We start from the raw sequence: 19,502 nt of genomic DNA, 5'->3' as shown, positions 1-19,502 counted from the left end.
CCTGCGTGGTCCAGCATCTGGCCTGGAGTCTGGCACATAGTAGGTGCTCAGTAAATACTCACCAGTCACTGAGGTGCCAACCCATTACGGTCACAGTGTACCTGTACAGGTCACAGTGTACCTGTACAGGTTAAGGAAGAGAGTGCAGGAAGTGCTGAGTACAGAGTAGGGGTGCCCTTGCTTCCTGCACTCTCGAGCCTCAGCTCCACCCCACCACCCTGGGTGGAGTGCAGGCAGTGAGGGCACCCCGACTTCCCAGTGCACCCAGGGCAGGCGTGCGCCACGCAGTGCCCTAAGGCCTCGGCTGGCCCTCGCTCTCTCCCTACCTGTGTGCTCTGCGCACGCCCCAGCGAGGCTCCAGTCCCCAGCGGACATGACGGAACCCAGCTCTGACACTGCCGACCTAGAGGGCGCATCAGCCCCAGGAGGAAGGTCTCGGCCCCCCTTCAGATGCCCCCCGAGTCCAGACTGTCCCCTGTGTTCTGACTGCCAGCCGGGGCTTCCCGTGACCCTCTCCTTCAGTTCATTTGTCTGCTACAGCAACTCACAGAATTCCGAGAAACACTGGCTCGCTAGATTTATAGGTTATTATTTGAAAATATAGCTCAGGAACAACCAAATGGAAAAGGTACGTAGGACAAGGTCCCCAGGGAGCGCTGGAGCTTGGCCTGTAGCTCCAGTGGCCTCCCGGAGTGGAGCGCTGGGCAGGGGACTGGGATGTCCACTGCTCCACTCACCTGAGCGGTCCCCTTGGCCACCAGCCCCTCTGGGCTACCTGGGGTCATTACCGCAGCAGAAGCACATTGCTTGCTTTCCTTGCTTGGGAGATTCCGACCAGGACCCCTCCAACCGCCCTCCCAAAGACCAATTATTTATTATCCTTATTGTTGGGACACAGGGGACATCCCCCGCCCCTCTGGGTTCTTCTGAGGCGGGACCCACAGGCTAAGGAACACCTCACAGGTCTCTAGGAGAGAGAGGCCGTGTTTAATACACAGGGTGGAGACTCACACCAGTAAATCCTGACGTAAATGGCCCCCGTGCAGGGGTCTCTGTCCTGAGCTGAGGGCTGGGGCGGCCAGGAGGGCGCGAGGGGCCTGGGGCAAGAGAGGGCGGCTGCGGGGCGGGACCTGGCCCCTGGGCGTTTGCCGGCTTCACCAGGAGGCTCACAACGTGACTTCTGAAAGTGCCCCTAAATCTCAGTCACCCACATTCCTGCGGTCTCATTCTCCTGGGGCCCACTGGGCCTCCATCGGCCTTCGGGCCTCACGCCCGTGGCGTGTATGGGGAGAGGCCTGCTGGGGATGGCGTGGGGGGCCGGCCCCCCGGTGTCTCACAGATCACAGTCGTGGGGAGCCCCTCTGCCTCTGCGGCTCATGGGGAGAAGGAGAGTAGTGGGCTGGGTTTGCCCCATGGGTAGCTCGGGTTCAGGGGCACCTGGTACCCACCTCTGTCCCTGCCCCCCCCCCCGGGCGGGTGCTGGATCAACCCCACTAGGGGCTGAATGATGTCCCCGCCTAAGTCAGGGCTAATCGGATTCTGACTACGCCCCAGGCTCTCTGGGGAAGAATCTAATAAAGGGAGGACAGAGAACAGGTGACCAAGGGTGGCCTTTTTCTGTCTGGAGCATCTTTCCTGGTAGATGAGGGACAGGGATTAGATCTCTGAGGGAACCAGAGAGTCGACGCCTTCCCTGCGTCAAGGGGCTCACTGGCAGAGGCACCACAGACGGGCTGAGCACCCAGAAAGGCAAGTGAGCCCCAGGCCAGCCTTGGGGCTGGAGAGGAGGGGTGGTGGAGCAGATGGTGGGATTGGGGGGGACGGTTCAGGGAGTGTGGGGTGTGGTGGGGAGCGGTCAGGGGTTGGTGCTCAGAGCCTGGGAGCAGGAGAGGCCCCCGAAGGTGCCTGCACGTGAGGAAAGTGTGGGGACTGCAGGAGGTCAAGACTTAAGACCCCCCATGGAGCTGACATTGCAGGGGCAGGACTGGGTGGCCGAGTAGGGGGGCGCTGGGGGAGTTGGGCTGCCCCGCGCCTGGCGGGGGGATTGAAGAGGGCAGGAGAGGCTCATGCCCTGGCTGGGGTGCCCCAGAAGGCGGCCGGGGAAGAGGTGACAGGCGGCCAGAGCGCCCAAGGACAGGCAGCGTGCCTGCAGGGTCAGCGCTGGCTAGAAGGACCAGCCACCCCGGAGGCCAGGAGAGGGGCCACAAGACACTGGACGTGCTGGGTTTAAGGTGCTGGGAGTGTTTGGGAATGGCTGCAGTGGACAGAAAAGCGGTGTGAGCTTGGGGACAGGACAAAATTGGCCCTGTGGGCGCAGGGCCCAGATTCCTGCCCTGTCTGCACCCACCCCCCGGGCCCCGCCACCTCCGCTGGGTGTGGGACTGGGCAGCTGGGTCAGGAGAACCAGCAGGCTGGGGCGAGATGGGGGGCTGGCATGAGGCTCCGCCGACTGTGGAGGGGCAGGGCACTGGGCGGGATGGCCCCGAGGCCCCACAGGCTTCCCGCCAACTTGTGCCGCCTCCCTGCCCGCTCCCCCACCCCCAGCCCCCGCCTCACCATCCTCCCTCGGGGACGCAGCTGTCCCTGGTTCCTTGGTGTCCTAGGCCCGGCCTGAGGGCATGTGCCGGCTGCCCGGTGCTCTATCCCGAGTCCTGTCGGGGTGCAGGTGGGCGAGGTGGGCGTGGGGGCCTTCTCCGAATAAGGGGAGCCTGCTCTCTGGCTGGGGCAGGGCCTTGGGGTGCCCAGGACTCATCTCCAGCTTTGAACCAAAACACCAAGCAGGGGCAGGCGCCCCATTTCTCACCCCACGTGGGCTTCATGATCCATCTGGAGGAAAAAGGTGACTTAGCCTGTACCTCCAAGCAGATTGCGCCCCTAACTCCCCTCTATCGCCTGGACGCCCTGCCTCCCTCATGGGAACAAAGCCCAGCACCTGCCAGGGCCCTGCTTGCCGCAGGTTCTGGCCAGCCCTGGCCCCCCCCACACCAGCGCTGGCCCTACAGAGGCCCGGGGGCTGCGTCTGGGGAAGGTCGGGGGAGCTGCTGGAGGTGGTGGGACGTGCACCCTGCTTTGGGCAGGGCCTGGGAGTGGGCGCAGAGGGCCCTCGCCTGGCCTTTTAGAGCTGGGGCTGCGTGCTGAAGCCCCCCCTTCCCTGCAGCATGGAGAGCCGAGCCGGCAGAGCGCCCGTGCCCCGAGCGCTGCCTTACTACGTGGCCTTCTCCCAGCTGCTGGGCCTGGCCGTGGTGGCCACGACGGGCGCTTGGCTGGGCCTGTACCGCGGCGGCATCGCCTGGGACAGCGCCCTGCAGTTCAACGTGCACCCGCTCTGCATGGTCATCGGCCTGATCTTTCTGCAGGGGGACGGTGAGTCCACCCTGCACGCCGGGCAGCTGCTGCTCCTCAGAGAGCTGACCGCAGGGACCTCTCGCCCCTGAGGCCTCTCCCAGTTGGACCAAGCTAAAGCCTAGACATGATGTCAGAAGTCCGCTGAGAGCCTGGGACGTGGGTCCGACTCCGGCTGAGGCTGGCGCGGCGGGCAGCTGCTCCCCTCCCAGGTCCCCTGTGCCCCACCTCTGGCTTCACCGCGCACACGCGAGGGGTGGTGCTTCCTGGCGGGAGGCTGCGGGGGCGGGCGTGTGGGGCCTGGCAGGGCCGGCGCCCGGCTCTGGGTCTGGCTCTGGCTCTGGCTCTGGCTCTGGGTGGGGGCCAGGCTGTGCGGGGCTGTCTGTACCTGCCTGGCCTGCTCTTCCCAGAGGCGTCCTGGAAGGGTGAGGCCTTCCTCTCGCCCCCTGGCCCTGCCACCTCAACCAGACGAGGGGCATCAACTTGGGACCGCAAGCTGGAAGCACTATCAGATCAGGCTTGTCTATATTGGACAATTTGAGGAGAGGACTGTCACAGCCTGAAGGTGAACTCAGAAGCTGGGGACACCATGATGTGGCTGCATGATGACCCTAAAACACAGCCTGGAACACCCACAAGAAAGTGTGTGTTTGTGTGTGAACCGGGTGTCCTCTGTGAAGGCCAGAGCTGCCCCAGGACCCCAGTGGGGTCCCTGGAGCTTGTCTGCTCCACTTCCTGTGGGGGCCGTACCTTGAAAAGCGCCTACCTGAGATGGCCTGTCCACGGGGTGTGCCTCCTTGCTGCGGCGGGAAGGCCTCCAGCGTGGGCCGCTGCCGACAGCCCTTTCTCTCTCCCCCGTAAGCGCTGCTGGTTTACCGCGTCTTCAGGAGCGAGACCAAGCGCACCACCAAGATCCTGCACGGGGTGCTGCATGTGCTCGCCTTCATCATCGCCCTGGTGGGTGAGTCGGGGCCCAGCCCCCACGCCCCTGGAAGCACAGCGCCTGAGGCGCCACCGCCCCTCCAGTTCAGAAGGGTCCCGGGTCCCACTCCCCTGCAGGCATCCCGGCGGGGACTCGGGTGGGGCGGGGCTGGGGCCCAGGCCGCGGCCCTGAGCCGGCTCCCTGCGCCCGCCAGGCCTGGTGGCGGTGTTCGACTACCACCGGAAGCAGGGCTACGCCGACCTCTACAGCCTGCACAGCTGGTGCGGCGTCCTGGTCTTCGGCCTCTACCTGGTGCAGGTGAGCCCCGAGGGCCGCGGAAGCGCTCGCTTTCCAGGCGAGAGCTGCTGGCCCTGGACGCGGCCGTGGGATTCTGAAACCGGCGAGGCAGGCCAGCAGGGCCGTAGCCTTGGACCTGAGCCCCCAGCGGACGCCCGGTCTGGCCTCGACCCGGCCCCAGGCCCAGGGGAGCGGTACTGAGCCGGAGGGGCCGTCGTGCCCGCGCCCTGGCGCCTCCAGGGCTGCTCTGGGTGGGGGGCACGCGGGGTGGCGGCCGGCTGCGCGGCCGCGGGGCTCCAGCACCCCTCCCTGCCCCTCCTAGTGGCTCCTGGGCTTTAGCTTCTTCCTGTTCCCTGGAGCTTCCTTCTCGCTGCGCAACTGCTACCGCCCGCAGCACGTCTTCTTGGGCGCCGCGATCTTCGTGCTCTCGGTGGGCACTGCCCTGCTGGGCCTGAAGGAGGCGCTGCTGTTCAAGCTCGGGTGAGTGGCCCGAGTCCGCGCGCTGCGGGGTGCTGCGCGGTGGGGCAGCCGTGCGTGGCGCTTGGCCTAACGGGGGCCCCTGGGCTGACACCCCTTCCTCCCTCACCCCGCAGGGCCAAGTACAGCACGCTGGAGCCCGAGGGCGTCCTGGGCAACGTGCTGGGCCTGCTGCTGGTGGGCTTCGGCGCCGTGGTGCTCCGCATCCTGACCCGGCCCGACTGGCGGCGGCCGCCGCAGGAGGAGGAGCAGGCGCTGTCCATGGACTTCAAGACGCTGACGGAGGGCGACAGCCCCAGCTCCCAGTGAGGCGGGAGGGGCCTGGCGCCGCCTCTGCTCGGGGCTTCGAGCGGCCCTTCCGGCCCCCACGCCTGGGCCTTCGGGGCCTGAGGTTCCAGGGGGAGCGCTGGGGGCCTGGCGGCTGCCCCCCTGAGCCCTGGTCTGGGGCTTGGGGCTTGGCCCCTCCGCCGGCCTCGCTGCCACGTGAGCATTAGTCAGATGCAGACCCCTGCCCCTATGGCCCCTGTCCCCCCGATGGAGAAGCTCTGGGTAGGTTTTGGGTGGGCTGTTCTGGTCATAAAAGCCAGGTGCCCCCCGAGGCCCCGGTGCCTGGGCCGAGTCAGGGGCCGGGAGAGACGGGCCTGAGGGCAGCCTGGCCCGCGGCTTGCCGGGTGTAGCGGGCTCCCCCCGGTCTAGGGCGCCCAGCCTGGCACAGGGCAGTGATAGGATGCCTAAGGTATGTGGGGGCTCAGAACAGGGTCCCCGAGAGGAGACAGGGTGGGGGAGCCGGCTTTGGCCCAGCTGCTGCTCCGAGCCCCCCTTTCTTTAACCCTTCACTCACAGGTGGCTTTGCTGGGAGAGGGGAGAGGGTGGAGGCGCCCGGGCAGCCTGGGGCAGCCGAGGGACAGGGAGCCGGTCCCCAGAGCAGGCCGCTCTGGCCCAGTCACTTGCTGCTCGCCCCCTCCTTGAGCAGCAAATACCGCCCCTGGCTTTTTTAAACGAAGAGCTGCCCTGCTGCCCCCTTCTGTGAGGGGGACCCCCCGCCCCGGTCTAGAGCGAAGCCTCATCCTCTCCTACCTGGGGTGCATCTTAAAGTTCGGGCTGAGTTGCAGTCAGATCAATCTCCTCTGCCGCTGGTGTGTCTCACGCTGTTTGCTGAGTCACTGTTTGGCTCAGTCTAGAAATAACATGATTAGAACATCGATCTTGGGCTTCTTGGACTTGCGGAATGTTCTTTGTTTTCCTTGTCTTCTGGGTTTTGAGGAGCACAGCAGTTTGAGACATTAATAGTGAAGAAATTAACATTCCAAATCCGATTTCTGTTCTTCTAGCGGTTGCCTTTTCTCACATCTTAGCGCTGCCTTTAGGGAAGGGGCTAGCGTCCTCTCCACGCTAAGTTTTTAATAACGGCTCTGGCCGGGGTCCTGCCTCCGGGGTGCCACTGCTCAGGGCAGACAGGGCCCCTCCCCGGGGTCCCACCCGCCTGGGTGTGGCCTGGCGGACTCAGCTGTGTACACCTGGGGACTCCGCCTTCGACAAACTACCGAGGGACAGCTGGCGGCTCCCTTCCAGGCACCCTGAAGAGAAGGGGAGCTTTACATGTGTCATGCATCTGCACACTGGTGTTTGCCCAGGCGTGTGCCGGCTCAGGGGCCAAGAGCCTCGAGGTGATGTGTGTTTTACTTTGCCCGTGGCCACGGCCATCTTCTGTCAAGTGTCCTGTGTTTTTGGCTGCAGCAGCTGCTCCAATAAATGTCTACAGCAGACCTCTGGCTTGTTGTCTTCATCACCCTGTCAGAGACGTGGACCTGATTCTATTACGGCCGGGAGTCCGGGGAAGCCTGGGCAGGTGCAGGAGGTACCGTGAGTCATGACGCCAGGCAGGGCTCCCAGCTGACCCAGGCTGGCCTGTCCACGCCGGTGGGGCTGTGTTCTGTGGAGCAGGAGGAACCTTCCCCCAAACCAGAGGGCGCCTGCAGACGGAGCTGGACACCAGTGAGCCTTGGCAAGAAGCCTACCCCCCCCCAAGCTGGCCTCTGAGTGCTAGAGCGCCTGCCCCTCCCAGCCTGGGGTCTCAATGCACCCCCCCCCCCCCCGATGGTGAACCCCCTCCACTGGGATGATCACTTTCTCACTAGGCTGGGGAGCCTGGTGGCCCCGGGTCATTCCTTTTGACCTTGGCATGAGGTTGTTTCTCCCAAGCGTCCTTTGCTGAGCGTGACTGTGCGCCTCCTGGTGTCCTCCAGCATTTGCTTTCCTCAGCTGCTGCGGGCCAGGAAGGGGGCACTGGCCAGGGGGAAGCCTTCTGGGGAGATCTGACTCCTCAGCGCCCCCACGTTTGCCTCTCTGGCCTTGAGCAATTTAAACATCCAGGACCTGCTTTCTCAGTGGGAGAGACCAGTATCATCCATCAGAGGTGGTAAGCGGAGAAGACAGATGTGACCTCAGGATCCCAGCATCTGGGACGTTGTAACAGGCGTCTCGAGACAGTGCCGTCTATGAGAGCCTCCATCACAAGGCCTCCCGATATCACACGCTTATCGAGAATGGCTCATCTGGGCCCTCCCTGGGAGCACAAGGGGTTAACGTGCAGCACCATGCAGCTGTCCACAGCCACTGCTGCACGAGTTTGATCCCAGCCAGGGGAGCGACCCACATGGCGCGGCAGACCTCTCCTGTCTCACCTGCTGCTCCCCTCAGCAGCGTATTTCAGTCCATCTTCTTGCTCTGCTCCTCACTCCCTGGCGAGTCCTCTCACTCCCTGCACCTCTGGCCTACACCCCAGCTCTTGTATGCATAAATAAATAAATGTTAAAAAAAAAAAAGAATGGCCCGTCCTTATGCCTGCAAATGGAGGAGTCAGCCCTCCATTCTTAAAGCTGAACAAGGATGAGGGAAGGCCTCAGAGGAAAGTGGTCTCCTTTGCCGTCTCCGAGGCAGACAGAGGCAGCAGCTGGGCAGGAAAGTGCCGGGGCTCTGGAAATCGGCATCGCCCTCCCGTGCACCTTCCTCTCCTGCGCAGGTCTAGCGCTCGTCAGATTTCTGAAGGGCAAAGCAGGGCGCTGCGCGTGGAGGTTTCAGCTCTGACCAACTTAGCCTTGGCAACTGCTAGGGCTAACTGCCCGCCCCCCACGCCCCTCCTCACCCCTCCGCTCCCCGCACAGCTGGAGACAAACCTCGGTCCCTGCAGGTCTCCTAGGCTGACAGGTGCGAGGGGAGCGCAGGTGCCCCCCACGGCTCGCGCCGGGAAGAGCTGCTCAGGGACGCCCCCTGCAGGCTGACTCCTGGGACCACGGCCGCAGCCCTCAGAGTTGGCCGTCACCTCCACCTGCCTGGGCCGCCAGGGCGAGGTTCCTCAGGGCAGAGGCCGCCCAGGGCCAGTGTCTCGGAAGGAGAAAGCGCACACCGCCGTGTTTTTCTAAGTGTTACCCATTTATAAATAAGTACATTTGCTTTCATACATACAGTTCATTGTACAGATGGTGCTCTGTATACATGGGCAGGAAAACGCATTCAGTGAACTTTTCACATCTATCTCACACAGCTCACATGTACAGACAATAAAACTGCTCAAGCAAGTACAGCAAAGGAGAATGTCTTTCCTTATACACAGGGGCGAGCGCCTGTGCGGGCGGCCCGTCCCCACTGAGGAGTGGCCACCGTGTGGTGTTCCGAAGGTCGGGGGCGAGAACAGACATGCACTTGAGGATAACTGTACAGAGTCCTTTACAGCTGAGTATAGAAAACCTAAAGGAAACTAAGTGCATTAAAGCTTTTTCCAGCAAGTGTCTTGAAAGGACAGCAAAGAGGAAGAATCAAAATCATATTAGTACAAATCACTCTGGAATTGTAGACTGTACATATCTGTACTAATTAAAATAATCTTGGATATGGAGGAGACAGAACAGAGACAGGGGTGCTTGGGGGCATGGAAAGGTGGCCACACCTGAGGATGGCACCTGCCCTGAGCCTGACGAGGAACTGGCCCCACTCCCAGGAATCAGCCAAAGGAAAGTGGAACGAAAGCGGAAACAAACCGGAATCGGAAGTGTCACCTACAGGCGCGACCTGTGGATGGAGGCGGCCTGGGGCCGGCGCGACTGACTGTTTTCCCAGGACACTGGTTACACAATAAGGCAGGTACATTCAAGTACTGAATCCCCAGAATTGACTGTCTGGTCCTGGGGACCGAGGGGTGGCGTCGAGTCCCCCTAACCGGGTGTTCCCGGTCAGTGATTGGCAAATGAAAAATCCAGCAACGAGCTCTACAAAAGCAAATCAGCTAGGCTCCTTCCCTTCCGGGGCAGGTGTGTCTGCAAAAACCAGAGCGACGCCAGCCGCATCTCTCGGCACCCAGCTAGGCCGCGACCGGTCGGCTCAGTGCAGCTGTCAGCGTCAGCAGGAAGGAGTGAGATGATGTGGGTGAGGAAACAGGAAAGTAACACTTGATTTTTGGTGTCCAATTAGACGTTCATTTGGTACTGACTTTCAAAGCTCTGACCGTGGCCAACACTTGGCCATGAGCATCTGAGGGTGGTTCAGCCGCTGTGAGGCATTGGACACCGAGACGCAGGTTACCAACACTTCAGCCCTTGTTGGTCTGTTAGAGGAGTGATGAAGACCCAGTGATTGTTCAAGTAGCTCTGCACAGTGGCTCCCCCAGCCCCGTTGTGCTTGTGTCCAGGCCCCCAGCCAGCCACCTTTTCTTGGAAGCAGCCAGAGCTGAGTTCAAGGCATTGCATGGTGAAGGTTTCCATGACACGTCTTTGTAGGTAGCTCTTACCCCTAAGCCCTTGGTTCGTGTTGTAAGTCATGGTGGATGATCAGTCTGGAGTTGCCAGAGGAAAAGGAGCCACGGCCACACACCTCCCCATGCCTCGGTGGGGCGGCGGCCACAGCCGCGCAGAGGGGCTAAGTTAAGAAGCCGGCAGCCCAGGGACAGGCAGGCAGGCAGGCGGGCACATCCGGCCCCTGGGAAGCCTGTTCTGTCTTGTGGCAAAGACTCAGGGAACAACTGGTTTTGTCCAAGGCATTTCTGCAATAGAAAAATAGCTATCTTTGACTCAAACTACCCAACTGTGACCCCTCTGGAGTTATAAAAGTTGGAGGTGAAGCAGAGCTGAAAGGAGTGCTCCTGGGGGAGAATGGTGTTCCGATCTAGCCTCCATCCACCGGACTTAGGAGTCCTAGTCAACCTCCCAGCCTCTGCTGGAGGTCCAAAGCAGGTAGAGTTCAAAGAGCTGCCCTTGCCACAACTGGCAGGGCTGGTGAAGACCCTCTCCAGGCCTCTGTTCCCCCCTCCTGAACCTCTGAGCCTACGGGCCTGCCAGCTGCCCTGGAAGAGGCCCCTCCACAGATGCGGCCATTCTTTGCTCCCAGACAAGCCTGGTGCAGAGCCACAGTGACACCTAGTGGTGACGCATGGTGAAGCAAGGTGACGTCTGTATAACCCACTGTTATGACTAAAATCTAAGGAAAATACATACGGATATCAAATTAGATACTGATTAGTTTTTCTACTGGGTAGTCTCTGGAATATAAAAATACCAATATTTAGAGAGGGATTCATAAACTACTATACAATATAAGGACGGAGAATACCTTTTCTAAGCTGTCTGTTTACAATAATTTAGGAAAAGTGTTTAATAATCCAGGCTGCACATAGTTAGCAAACTTGTATCTCTGGACAACGACCTGGAGTACTGTACATGATTCTAATCAGTGGAATCTTCCTGAGCCTTCGAGGAGAAGTCAAACACTAAGGGGGCGCGCGGGGAGGAAGGGCTTGCGCTATTACCGTGGGGCTGCAATAGCGCACGCAGAGACGCAACAGCAGACACAAAATGGCCTCCATTTTGTCCTTGCCAAATTCTCACTTTACACAGGTTTTCCCTTTACGTTGTAAATAAACATTAATTTTTAATTGTTAATGTGTGCCTTACTGATCCAGTAAATAAAGTAACCATGTCTCAGGAGTCCCTAAGAAAATTGCTGGAAAAGCACTTTAAAATCACTGCAAAGATTTTCTTTTTGTATTTAAAAACTCTTAATCTTTTTGATGCTTATATACAACAGTTATTTCTTGTGCTATAAATGTTGTGATCCACTGCTTGATTTTTTTTTCTTGAAAAATACACTAAAAGACAAGAGCGGTTTTGCTATTTTCTAATGAAGACATTACTCACACTTAAATATCCAGTATTTATCAGTTACAAATTCAAACAGTAAAGTGCACCCATTTATAGACATGACATGATGGGAACCCATCAGTGCAAGAATTCTGGGTGAGCGGCACGTACAGCTGGGCGAGGAACCCCCAGGCCGAGGCTTGTCACCACCAACTCCGATCCAGGGTGATGTGAATTGGGAGGGTGGAACTTACCAGTGTCGGCTGAGGGAGCCCCCCGCACCCCTCCCATGCCCCCCGGACGCCGGACCCTATTGAGCGAGTGTTGCCGGGCAGGGGCATCTCGCAGGTACAGTACTAAGATCATCTCGTGGCAGTGAAGTAGCCAAACAGGGCACAGCAGTCTGCTTCCAGGAAAACCAAAACCTCTGTCTCCAGCCCCCCGCGCCCCCAGTCCAGTTGGCATTTTATAGACAAAAACTGCCCCCAGCAGTGACGTTCACGGTCTTCTCTGCCGGCTGGAAAGGAATCGCATTCTGACTACTGACCCCGAGCTGTCTGCCCAGCAACTCAGACCTTAAATCCTTGGTTCTTTCTGGAAACCGGAGCGGCCCCGGGGCGCAGGGCACATCTGCCAGCCTCAGGGCCAGCTCCCCCACGCAGAGGGGCACGGGCAGCGGGCGTGGGGCTGCATACACGGGCACTTAGCTAACAGACACCGAGCAACGGTCAAAACATAGCAGCAGCTCTTCAACAAGGGGCGGTTACGAGCTGAGGCGCCAAGAGTCCGGGGTGCCCCCTGGGCCGGAGGAGCTGGGGGGCTGTCGGGCTCCGGGCCTGGGCTTCCGGGACAGCTGCGCGGTTCATCTTGTGGTAAGAGCAGGGCAGGGGTGGGGGCGCAGGGGAGGGGACACTGACAGCCCCGAGGCATCAGAGAGGAGTCCTGGGTCAGCACCGCTGTTCGCGACGGGCACAGAGACACGGAGACGCGGAGCTCGAGCTGCTCGGGGCTGGCGGGTGGGGCCTATCTACCCGGCAGAGTCGAACTCCGTGAAGGCCAGTCTCTGGTCCACCTCCCCACGTCCGAGGGACATTTTCAGGGGACACTCACAAACAGGCCTGGCCGCATCTGGATTCCCACTCAGGAAGCTGTCCTTCCTGCAGCCCTTTACTAGTAAGAGAACCTTTTGTTAAGCCTTCGCTGTTTATCTTGTTAAATGTTACCAGCTGAGGTGCGTCAGTTCCAGGCCTGCGCTAAGGCTTTGGCGTCAGCGATCCTGCCGGCCAGCTCGAGCTGCCACATCACCGGTCAGCACACACGGACAGGACAGCCGAGGACCGCCGGGCGGGAGGCTGGCTGTCTACCTCACGTGCCTCCCCAGGGCTGGGAGGGCCTTCCTCCACCCCGAAACCACTCTGCTGTTGTCTGCTTTCCCAACACCACCCCAAACACTCCTGCCTAGAGAAAGGTGAGAGGACACAACTCTCATAAAATAAAAAACTATCAGCCTCAGAATGGAGTTAGGCGGCCTGGGGCAGGGATGGCCAAGCCTCAGGGCCTGCGGGGAGTCGGGAGTCTCTTGGAACCTGCGGCCCCTCCCTGTGCCGCCTGGGGGTGAGACCGTGGGCCCACAGTCTGGCCCCAGGTGCGGATCCTGACGTGATTATGGCACCAGTCAATCTTCAAAAAGTTTGTTTTTGTGTGGAACAGGAGGCTCGGTATGTAGCTGGACTTATAAAAGCAGACTTCTACAAGACCGAGATTTTCTACAGCCTTGCCTTGAATCCAGAACAGTCTTTCTTTCCATCTATTTATGTAACCCCTCCCTCACCCTTGGAAAATCAGTAGCTTTTCATGGTTACTGTCTAAAAATCTAAAGAAAGACTCTCACTGAGCATTTAAAAATACCCACGATTCTCATCTGTAGTTTCCTTGGCTGACTGAACTATTTCAAGGGTTGGCTGTTTTCTAAATGTCTCTTGGAAAAATCAATGTCGTGACATTTCAAATAATTATATTGGTTTTGTTTCCTTCCAATTTAACAGGCTTATTTCTCCTCTCCCCCCCCCGCCCCCCCAGGAAGACCAGCAACGATCCCCATGGACATCCCAGGGCCGCTGGCCAGGGAGCCGTGGCCGGGGGAGGGGCCGGGCTCGAGGACGCCCTGGGGCTGGCCATCTGGGTAACACTGGGGCAGAGTGCAAAGGCAAAGGGCTGACACACCCCTCCTACAGTTCCTAGAAGAAAATGAACATGAACATCATATTTTTGTAAAAAAGGAGAAAGACAATTACACAACAAGAACATCAGTGAAAGCGATTGTCTCCTGGAAAAAGCTGACAGAGTGTCTGATCTCCCTGGGTTAAAGCCCAGGGCGCGACCACCTCCTCGCCGGCGTCCGGAGAGGGGAGCACGTGGCTGGGCACGGACAGGCGAGACTGAAGTCCTGGCGCGCTGCGGCCAGCTCCCGGGGCTGCATGCAAAGGGTTTCAGCATGAGGGCTGCCACCTCTGAACACCACAGAAACTACATGAGAGTGAAGCAGAGGACTACCTCAGATGTGGAAACCAAGCCTGAAAATGTGCAGTGATCACATACGGGTCTCACTCCAACAGATGTCTTTTAAACATTAGACTCCACAAATGGTCTCTTTGGTTTGATAGGGGAGGTCTGCCCTTGGCGAGAGTCCCGGGACAGCTGCCGGTACAGGTTGTCCTGGTAGGCCTGGGCCACCGGGAGGGTCCGAGCCACCTTCACGTCGGGGTAGGGGGAGGCCTGGCCGACTCTCTCCAGCAGGTCTCCGCGGGACCCGTTCGCCAGCACCCCATGGGGGCTGTAGTAATCGTCCTCCAGCAAGTGGCCGTTCTGCGCGTTGTTGGTTTTGTTATAAAAGGCAATGTTGCTGATGGAGGACGGCGGGCTGAAGGACTCGGGCTGAGGCAGGCTGCCCGGAGACGTGGGGCTGAGCACGGTGTCCACGGATGACACCGCCCAGGTCCGGCTCTGCTGGTGAAGGTGAGGGTACTGCTGAGTCCGGGCTGTCTTATCTATGATGCCCATGAATGGTGTGGTCCTGGATCGGGTGGGCTCACTGGGGTAACCGCCCTGAGTGGGAGACACTGGCGACAGCTCGTCACATGACCTATCGTACGCCGGCTTTAGGGGGATCTCCATTTGCTGAATCGAGGAAGAGGGCCGGAAGGTGGGCGTCAGGTTGGAGCTGGAGGAGATGCTATTGCTAGATGGGGAGAAGCGAAGGCCCACGCTCTGGGAGTGCAGCAGCGGCCGGGGGGTGGGGGGGTGGGGCTTGATCTCATTAGGGTTGACACTGATAGGTCTTCTGATTAAGTGCGACACATCGGGGGACCCCAGTTGGCTGGAGGAACGCTCCAGATCTAGCTTGGAGTGACAGACGGGGTAGTAGGATGCAGACTGGCTACGCCCGATCTGAGGCGTCTGGCTGTACCTCATGCCGCCTCGATACGCCGAGGACGGTCGCTGGGGAAGGTCTTCTTTGGTCAGCCCTCCATGCTGACAGATGGCGCCCGCACTCAAGCTGGCCTGGACATGCTGCACGGGCCTCGCGTCCCCCACAATCCCCCCAATCGACCCCTGGTAAACCAGGCGGCTCTGACTTACTCCCATGTCTCCTTGTGAAGACGGGTACTTACTGGCCATGGAATGGGCCACCTGGCCGTAGGCCCCTGTGGAGATGACGGTGCTGGAGTGGACCGCGGCGCTGGGCTGGTTGCTCCTCACAATCTGGGCCTTGGCCGGCTGCAGCCTCAGCCCTTGCTGGGGAACCGCCACAGGAAGCTGAGGCATCTGGTAGGGCCGCTGGGCCATTTTAGATAATGGAGATTTTGGTCTGCCAGGAAGCTGACTAACACTTGCTTCTTGCTGATAGCGCACCGGTGAGCCAGACTGGGACCTGTAGACACTCATGCTTTCGGCTGGAGGGCTGGCCCGGTACTGAGGGCCTCTGCGGAGTGGGGAAGGGGGCGGGCTCGGGTATTCTTTGCCCTGCCCGCCCACGGGAGGGGGGCTGAAGCGGTAAGACCCACCCTGATGAGCTGGGGACGTATGTGGAGGGCTAGGCCGGTAATGAGAGTTCTGGTGCGTTGGCGAGAGGGCAGGCGAGGTGGACTGATAGCCCTGTCTGGTGGGAGACCCCACGGAACTGCTGGCCCGGAAGTCAAACACCTGATGAGCGCCGAGCGGGGAGCTGGAGATGTAGGCCGCGTCCCGATGGGCTGGGGAGGAGGGCGGGCTCTGGATCGTGGGGAGCCCCTGGCTGGGCCGCGCCTCTGTCTGGAGGCCAATGGAGACGCTGTCATCCTGCTCCAGGTATTCCTCCTCGAACACGCCCTGCGCCGCGTACAGGTCTTCGTGCTGGGGCTCGGGCTCGGGCTCGGGCTCCGTCTCCTCGGGCGGCGGCGGCGGCGGCGGCTGCATCTGTCTGCACTCCTCCTCCACCCTCATCAGGAGCCTCTGGATCTCACGGTTGTTTGGACACAGCTTGACGGCCTCGTTCAGGTCCTCCAAGGCTGCTGCGAACTGTCTGCTTGACAAAACGTAAACACAGGACCGGGGTTAATTCCGAAGCCCCGGGGATCACCACAAGCCGAAGACGAGGCCACCACTGGCGGAACGCGGCAGTGGCGGCTGCGCTTGCCTTGGAAGGAGGAAGCGGGGGGCTGTCACTGTGGAGGAGTCCAGAGTGACCCCTAGCCCATTCGGTCTCCATCTTCCCTGCGGCCTCTCTGGGATTAGTGGAGAAATGCCCGTGTCAGCCCGCTGGCCCTTCAAGAGGATTCCGAGTGCCCATGGGCACACGGGTGGTGCCAGGCCACAGGAGGGCTGGGTGGGGTTGTCATTTACAGGGTCACTGTCACTTAGCTTAGGAATAAAACGGTCACTACATCTTTTAAAATCTTGCTGATCCAGAATTTCCTTGTTCTCCCTATTTGGGCTCCAGATTTCAAGCCTGCCCACCCGGGGCAGGAGCCCTGACCGCCGTACCTCCTGCCCCTCGCCCACGCGTTGCGACCAAGCTGTGGGTGTTAGGCCTGCTGACGAGGCCACTCCGTCTGTACCAGACAAAGGAGGACAAGAACATCCTATTAAAGCTACCCGGAGAGAGGGCGATGGGCCTCGTGGGGAAGGAATCACGCAGGAGAAGGGAATTCGACGGAAGCTGCCGCAGGAGCTCTGCTCCCCCAGCTCATCACCACCACCCGGCCGGACCTGGGCTCGACCTGCAGGACGCGGCCCCGTCCCAGCAGGAAGCCCGAAGTATGGATGGCGAGGGCATCCCCACATCACTGACGACAGGTTCTAGGTGTTTCCGGAGCCATTCTCGCCCACTGCTAAGCCACAATGTGGGGCAAGGGGTGCCTTTTTTGGGGTTCTCTCAACTCTTACAGCAGAGCTACCCACTGTCCAGGAATGTGTGGTGTAGTGGGGTTAGGTGTGCAGGGGAGGAGGAGGTGTGCTGCCACCAGACTTGAGCAGAGCCCCACAAGGAAGACCAACTAATCCAGGGATCCCCAAATGCCACAGGAAAAGAAAAGAGGAGCCTGTGATGAGGGACCCCCCCTCCACCTTCCCTCTTAAAGGGACCGGAGGATATTTTGTTAAGTGATGCTGGTTAAGTCACTGATGGCTCAGGTGCTACCACAGGCTTTGGGGGTCAGCAAGGGGCTGAGATGCGGCGAGGTAAAGGCGCCCCAGGAAAAGGCATTTTTCTCCCAAAGTAGATGCTCTAGATTGCCACAGCCCCGCTGCAAGATGTGCGTCGTGGCTGGGCGCTGGCGGGGGGTGCCCCTGGGCTCACCCCCAGGTCCTCGGGTCCAGACGGCCGCTGGCCACCTCGGCCGGACCCCGAGGGAGGCCTCCAGCCTGCACGCTCGCTCTCCTCACCTGCTGCTGCGCTTTGCCCTGGCTCTCGCATAATAAGCTTCGTAAGATTTCGGTTTCAGCTCCAGAGCCTTAGAAGCGAATTCCTCCGCCATTCCAAAGTCCTGTCATCACAATAGGTGTGCACGTGAGTCATTGCAGAGACAAGGAAGAGACACTTGGGAATAAAACAGATCGCACGAAACTTCTTTGACATTTGTGGGTGGGACGCCTGGGACTCTCGACCTGGCTGGCAGGCGCTGGCCACGAGGCCAGACCCCGTCTGCCTCCTCCCGTGCAGCCCTGCGGCAGCTCGCGGGGACCTGTCTGCCCAGAAGCTCTCCAAATCTGCCCTCTCGCTGCCTTTCCAACAAAGTCCTCGCCAGCCCAGAAGACACTAGTCAACCTGGTGAGGCGCCTGAAACTGAAAGCCTGCACCCCGGTTACACCCACGTGTGGGGCGCACACACCCAAACCTCATGTGGCCCTGCGGCTTCTCCTGTTCCGTGGCTAGCCAGGACTAGCTGGAGTGGGTGGGCCAGGTCATCGCGGGTTCAGTGCCTGGTCTGCCCAGGGCGTGAGGCCCGGCCCTCAACCACACCTACCTCACAGGTAGGATTAAGTGTGTTGAGCATTTGCGAGCCCCATACCCAGCTCCTGGCACACAGTAGGTACTCAATAAACAGTACTTTCCTTTCTCCTTCAGAGGCTTCTCTGTCCTGTTCCTTCTTTTGACTGTCTCCTTGCTTAGGAAACACGTCAAAGGAAAGCAGGGAGAGGCCTGGCTGTGCCCGGGGTCTGTGTGGTGCCTCATCTCGATCCTTGAGGCTCCTGAAGGCCTCACCAACCCTCGTTCTGAGAAATCACAGGGCTGAGACCTTGGAACAAACCCGCAGCAGGAAGTCGCCTTCCTGCTGTGTGTGCAAGGGACAGGTCCTTCTCCCTCTAGTGCCAAAGCCACAGCACAGTAGCGTCTGCCGACATGTGCGGTTCCTAGGGTGGAAAACCAGGCCCTGGGCACAGTCATTTAGCCAGGAAAAGGTAACAGGTGGTTTTCTGCCAAAGAAGACGGGCCTGTGGGTTTGGTGTGAGTGACGGAGGTGATGGATTGTTAACCAATTTTGCACAGTGTGGAGGTAGACAGGGCTGCACCTTACAAGGATCATCTTCTATTCTGCTCTTTCCATTTTTACCCTGCAGGCTCTTTGGGGCAATCATTGTGGGATGATCAGAGCTTTGCAGGTTGCCAGCAGCTTCTGAGCGGCTTCACTGTTACTAACGGGGCCATAATAGGCCCTTGGCGTTGCTGCTTCTGTTTCACACAAGACCCTCACTGCTTCCCCGAGTCACGCTCCCCTTGTGGGGACCTCTAGCACATCCCCACTCTCCTTGGCACCATGGAACCCCATCTCGTGGGCTGTGACTGGTCCCCTGCGCCAGTCTGCTCTTCCTGGAGGACTGGAAGCTGGACACACACAAGCTGCCTGGAGGCAGGGCGCTGCCACGCAGAGCGTCTTGCGTCTCACAGTCGAGTACGCTGCTTGTTAGTATTCCTGCCTGGCTTGAGTGACTTCTTTTTTTTTTTTAAGATTTATTTATTCATGCATACAGATCTGGGGTACAGGTGCAGTGAGAGGCTTCACCAGAGACAGAGTAGGGAGCAGAACAGGCAGACCGACGAAGTGCACTGCTGAGGGGAGCAGCGGGGAGACAGGAGAGGTCTGCCGCGCCATGTGGGTCAGCGCCCCGGCCTGGGATGGAACTCACACTGAAGTGGCTACAGCTGGCTTCACGGTGCTGCACTTTAACCCCTTGTGCCACCAAGGAGGGCCCATGGCTTGAGTGATTTCTATCTCCAAGGGGCTGTGAGACCTCAGGTTGGTGGATATAAGACACCTGACATACACTTTGCTCTCTGGGGGTTCCAGGCCCCCCTAAGAGGAGCAGTGGCATCTGCAAGGCAGGTAAGAAGGACTAAGGACTGGACTGCTCAGGAAATAATAAAGCAGGACGGATGCAAAGATTCCCTCTGCCGCAAGAAGGATCATGACATACTGGAATAAAAAGAGGAGGAAGAAGGGAAAAGTTCAAGATCAGCTATGAAATTACACCTTGAAGTCCATGGTCCTGAGCCCTTCTATCAACTAGGGGGTCTGCTAGAAAGGACGGGAATGACAAATTCATGTGCAGCCGCAGCTCCAATTCCAGGGACCACTGCTCTCAAATGCCCCAAAGACACAGGCCGGGGGATGCAGCTCTCGTTCTCAGTGGGAGGCATACAAATCCGCAAAGCTACCAAGTGCCCACGGCATTCGAGTTTTATTAAGGTTTAAAATACAGATTGTACTCAGACTTGATTTCTTTCAAATTGCAAATGTCAGTGCTCTGTGAAGGACAACCAAGTTCCAAATGGGGCAGAGAAGAATTCTGGGAGCCTG

The 19,502-nt window shown here is 59.5% G+C and overlaps 2 protein-coding genes across 3 annotated transcripts in view; one reads left to right on the top strand and one right to left on the bottom strand.

Annotated features, from left to right (window-relative positions):
• Nucleotides 1-3,158: 3,158 nt before the first annotated feature.
• LOC101623069 (cytochrome b561) lies at nt 3,159-6,804 on the top strand. Its single transcript, XM_004693423.2, has 5 exons — nt 3,159-3,363; nt 4,205-4,303; nt 4,479-4,582; nt 4,884-5,041; nt 5,155-6,804. The coding sequence occupies exons 1-5, from the start codon at nt 3,159-3,161 to the stop codon at nt 5,345-5,347; spliced, it is 759 nt and encodes a 252-aa protein (XP_004693480.1). The 3' UTR covers nt 5,348-6,804.
• A 6,602-nt stretch (nt 6,805-13,406) lies between these two features.
• Nucleotides 13,407-19,502, bottom strand: part of TANC2 (tetratricopeptide repeat, ankyrin repeat and coiled-coil containing 2) — a 278,089-nt gene continuing 271,993 nt past the window's right edge. For both annotated transcript variants that reach the window (XM_012733089.1, XM_012733090.1), the window contains 2 exons: nt 17,089-17,189; nt 13,407-15,727 (listed from right to left, as the gene is read on the bottom strand). In XM_012733089.1, the coding sequence (XP_012588543.1) occupies nt 13,789-15,727; nt 17,089-17,189 (2,040 nt within the window). In that variant the 3' untranslated portion in view covers nt 13,407-13,788. The remainder of the gene's footprint in view (nt 15,728-17,088; nt 17,190-19,502) is intronic.

Source organism: Condylura cristata, unplaced genomic scaffold (genome assembly GCF_000260355.1).
Source record: "Condylura cristata isolate star-nosed mole 26May11 unplaced genomic scaffold, ConCri1.0 scaffold00038, whole genome shotgun sequence".
NCBI lineage: Eukaryota > Metazoa > Chordata > Mammalia > Eulipotyphla > Talpidae > Condylura > Condylura cristata.
Note: the sequence above shows the minus strand (reverse complement) of the source record. Positions and strands in the feature narration are given on the sequence as shown.

Excerpts from the sequence above, each read along its gene's own strand:
- LOC101623069 (XM_004693423.2), top strand. The coding sequence starts at position 3,159 with ATGGAGAGCCGAGCCGGCAGAGCGCCCGTGCCCCGAGCGCTGCCTTAC. Across the intron at positions 4,304-4,478 it reads CTTCATCATCGCCCTGGTGG|GCCTGGTGGCGGTGTTCGAC; the intron begins GTGAGTCGGGGC and ends TGCGCCCGCCAG. Across the intron at positions 4,583-4,883 it reads TCGGCCTCTACCTGGTGCAG|TGGCTCCTGGGCTTTAGCTT; the intron begins GTGAGCCCCGAG and ends TGCCCCTCCTAG.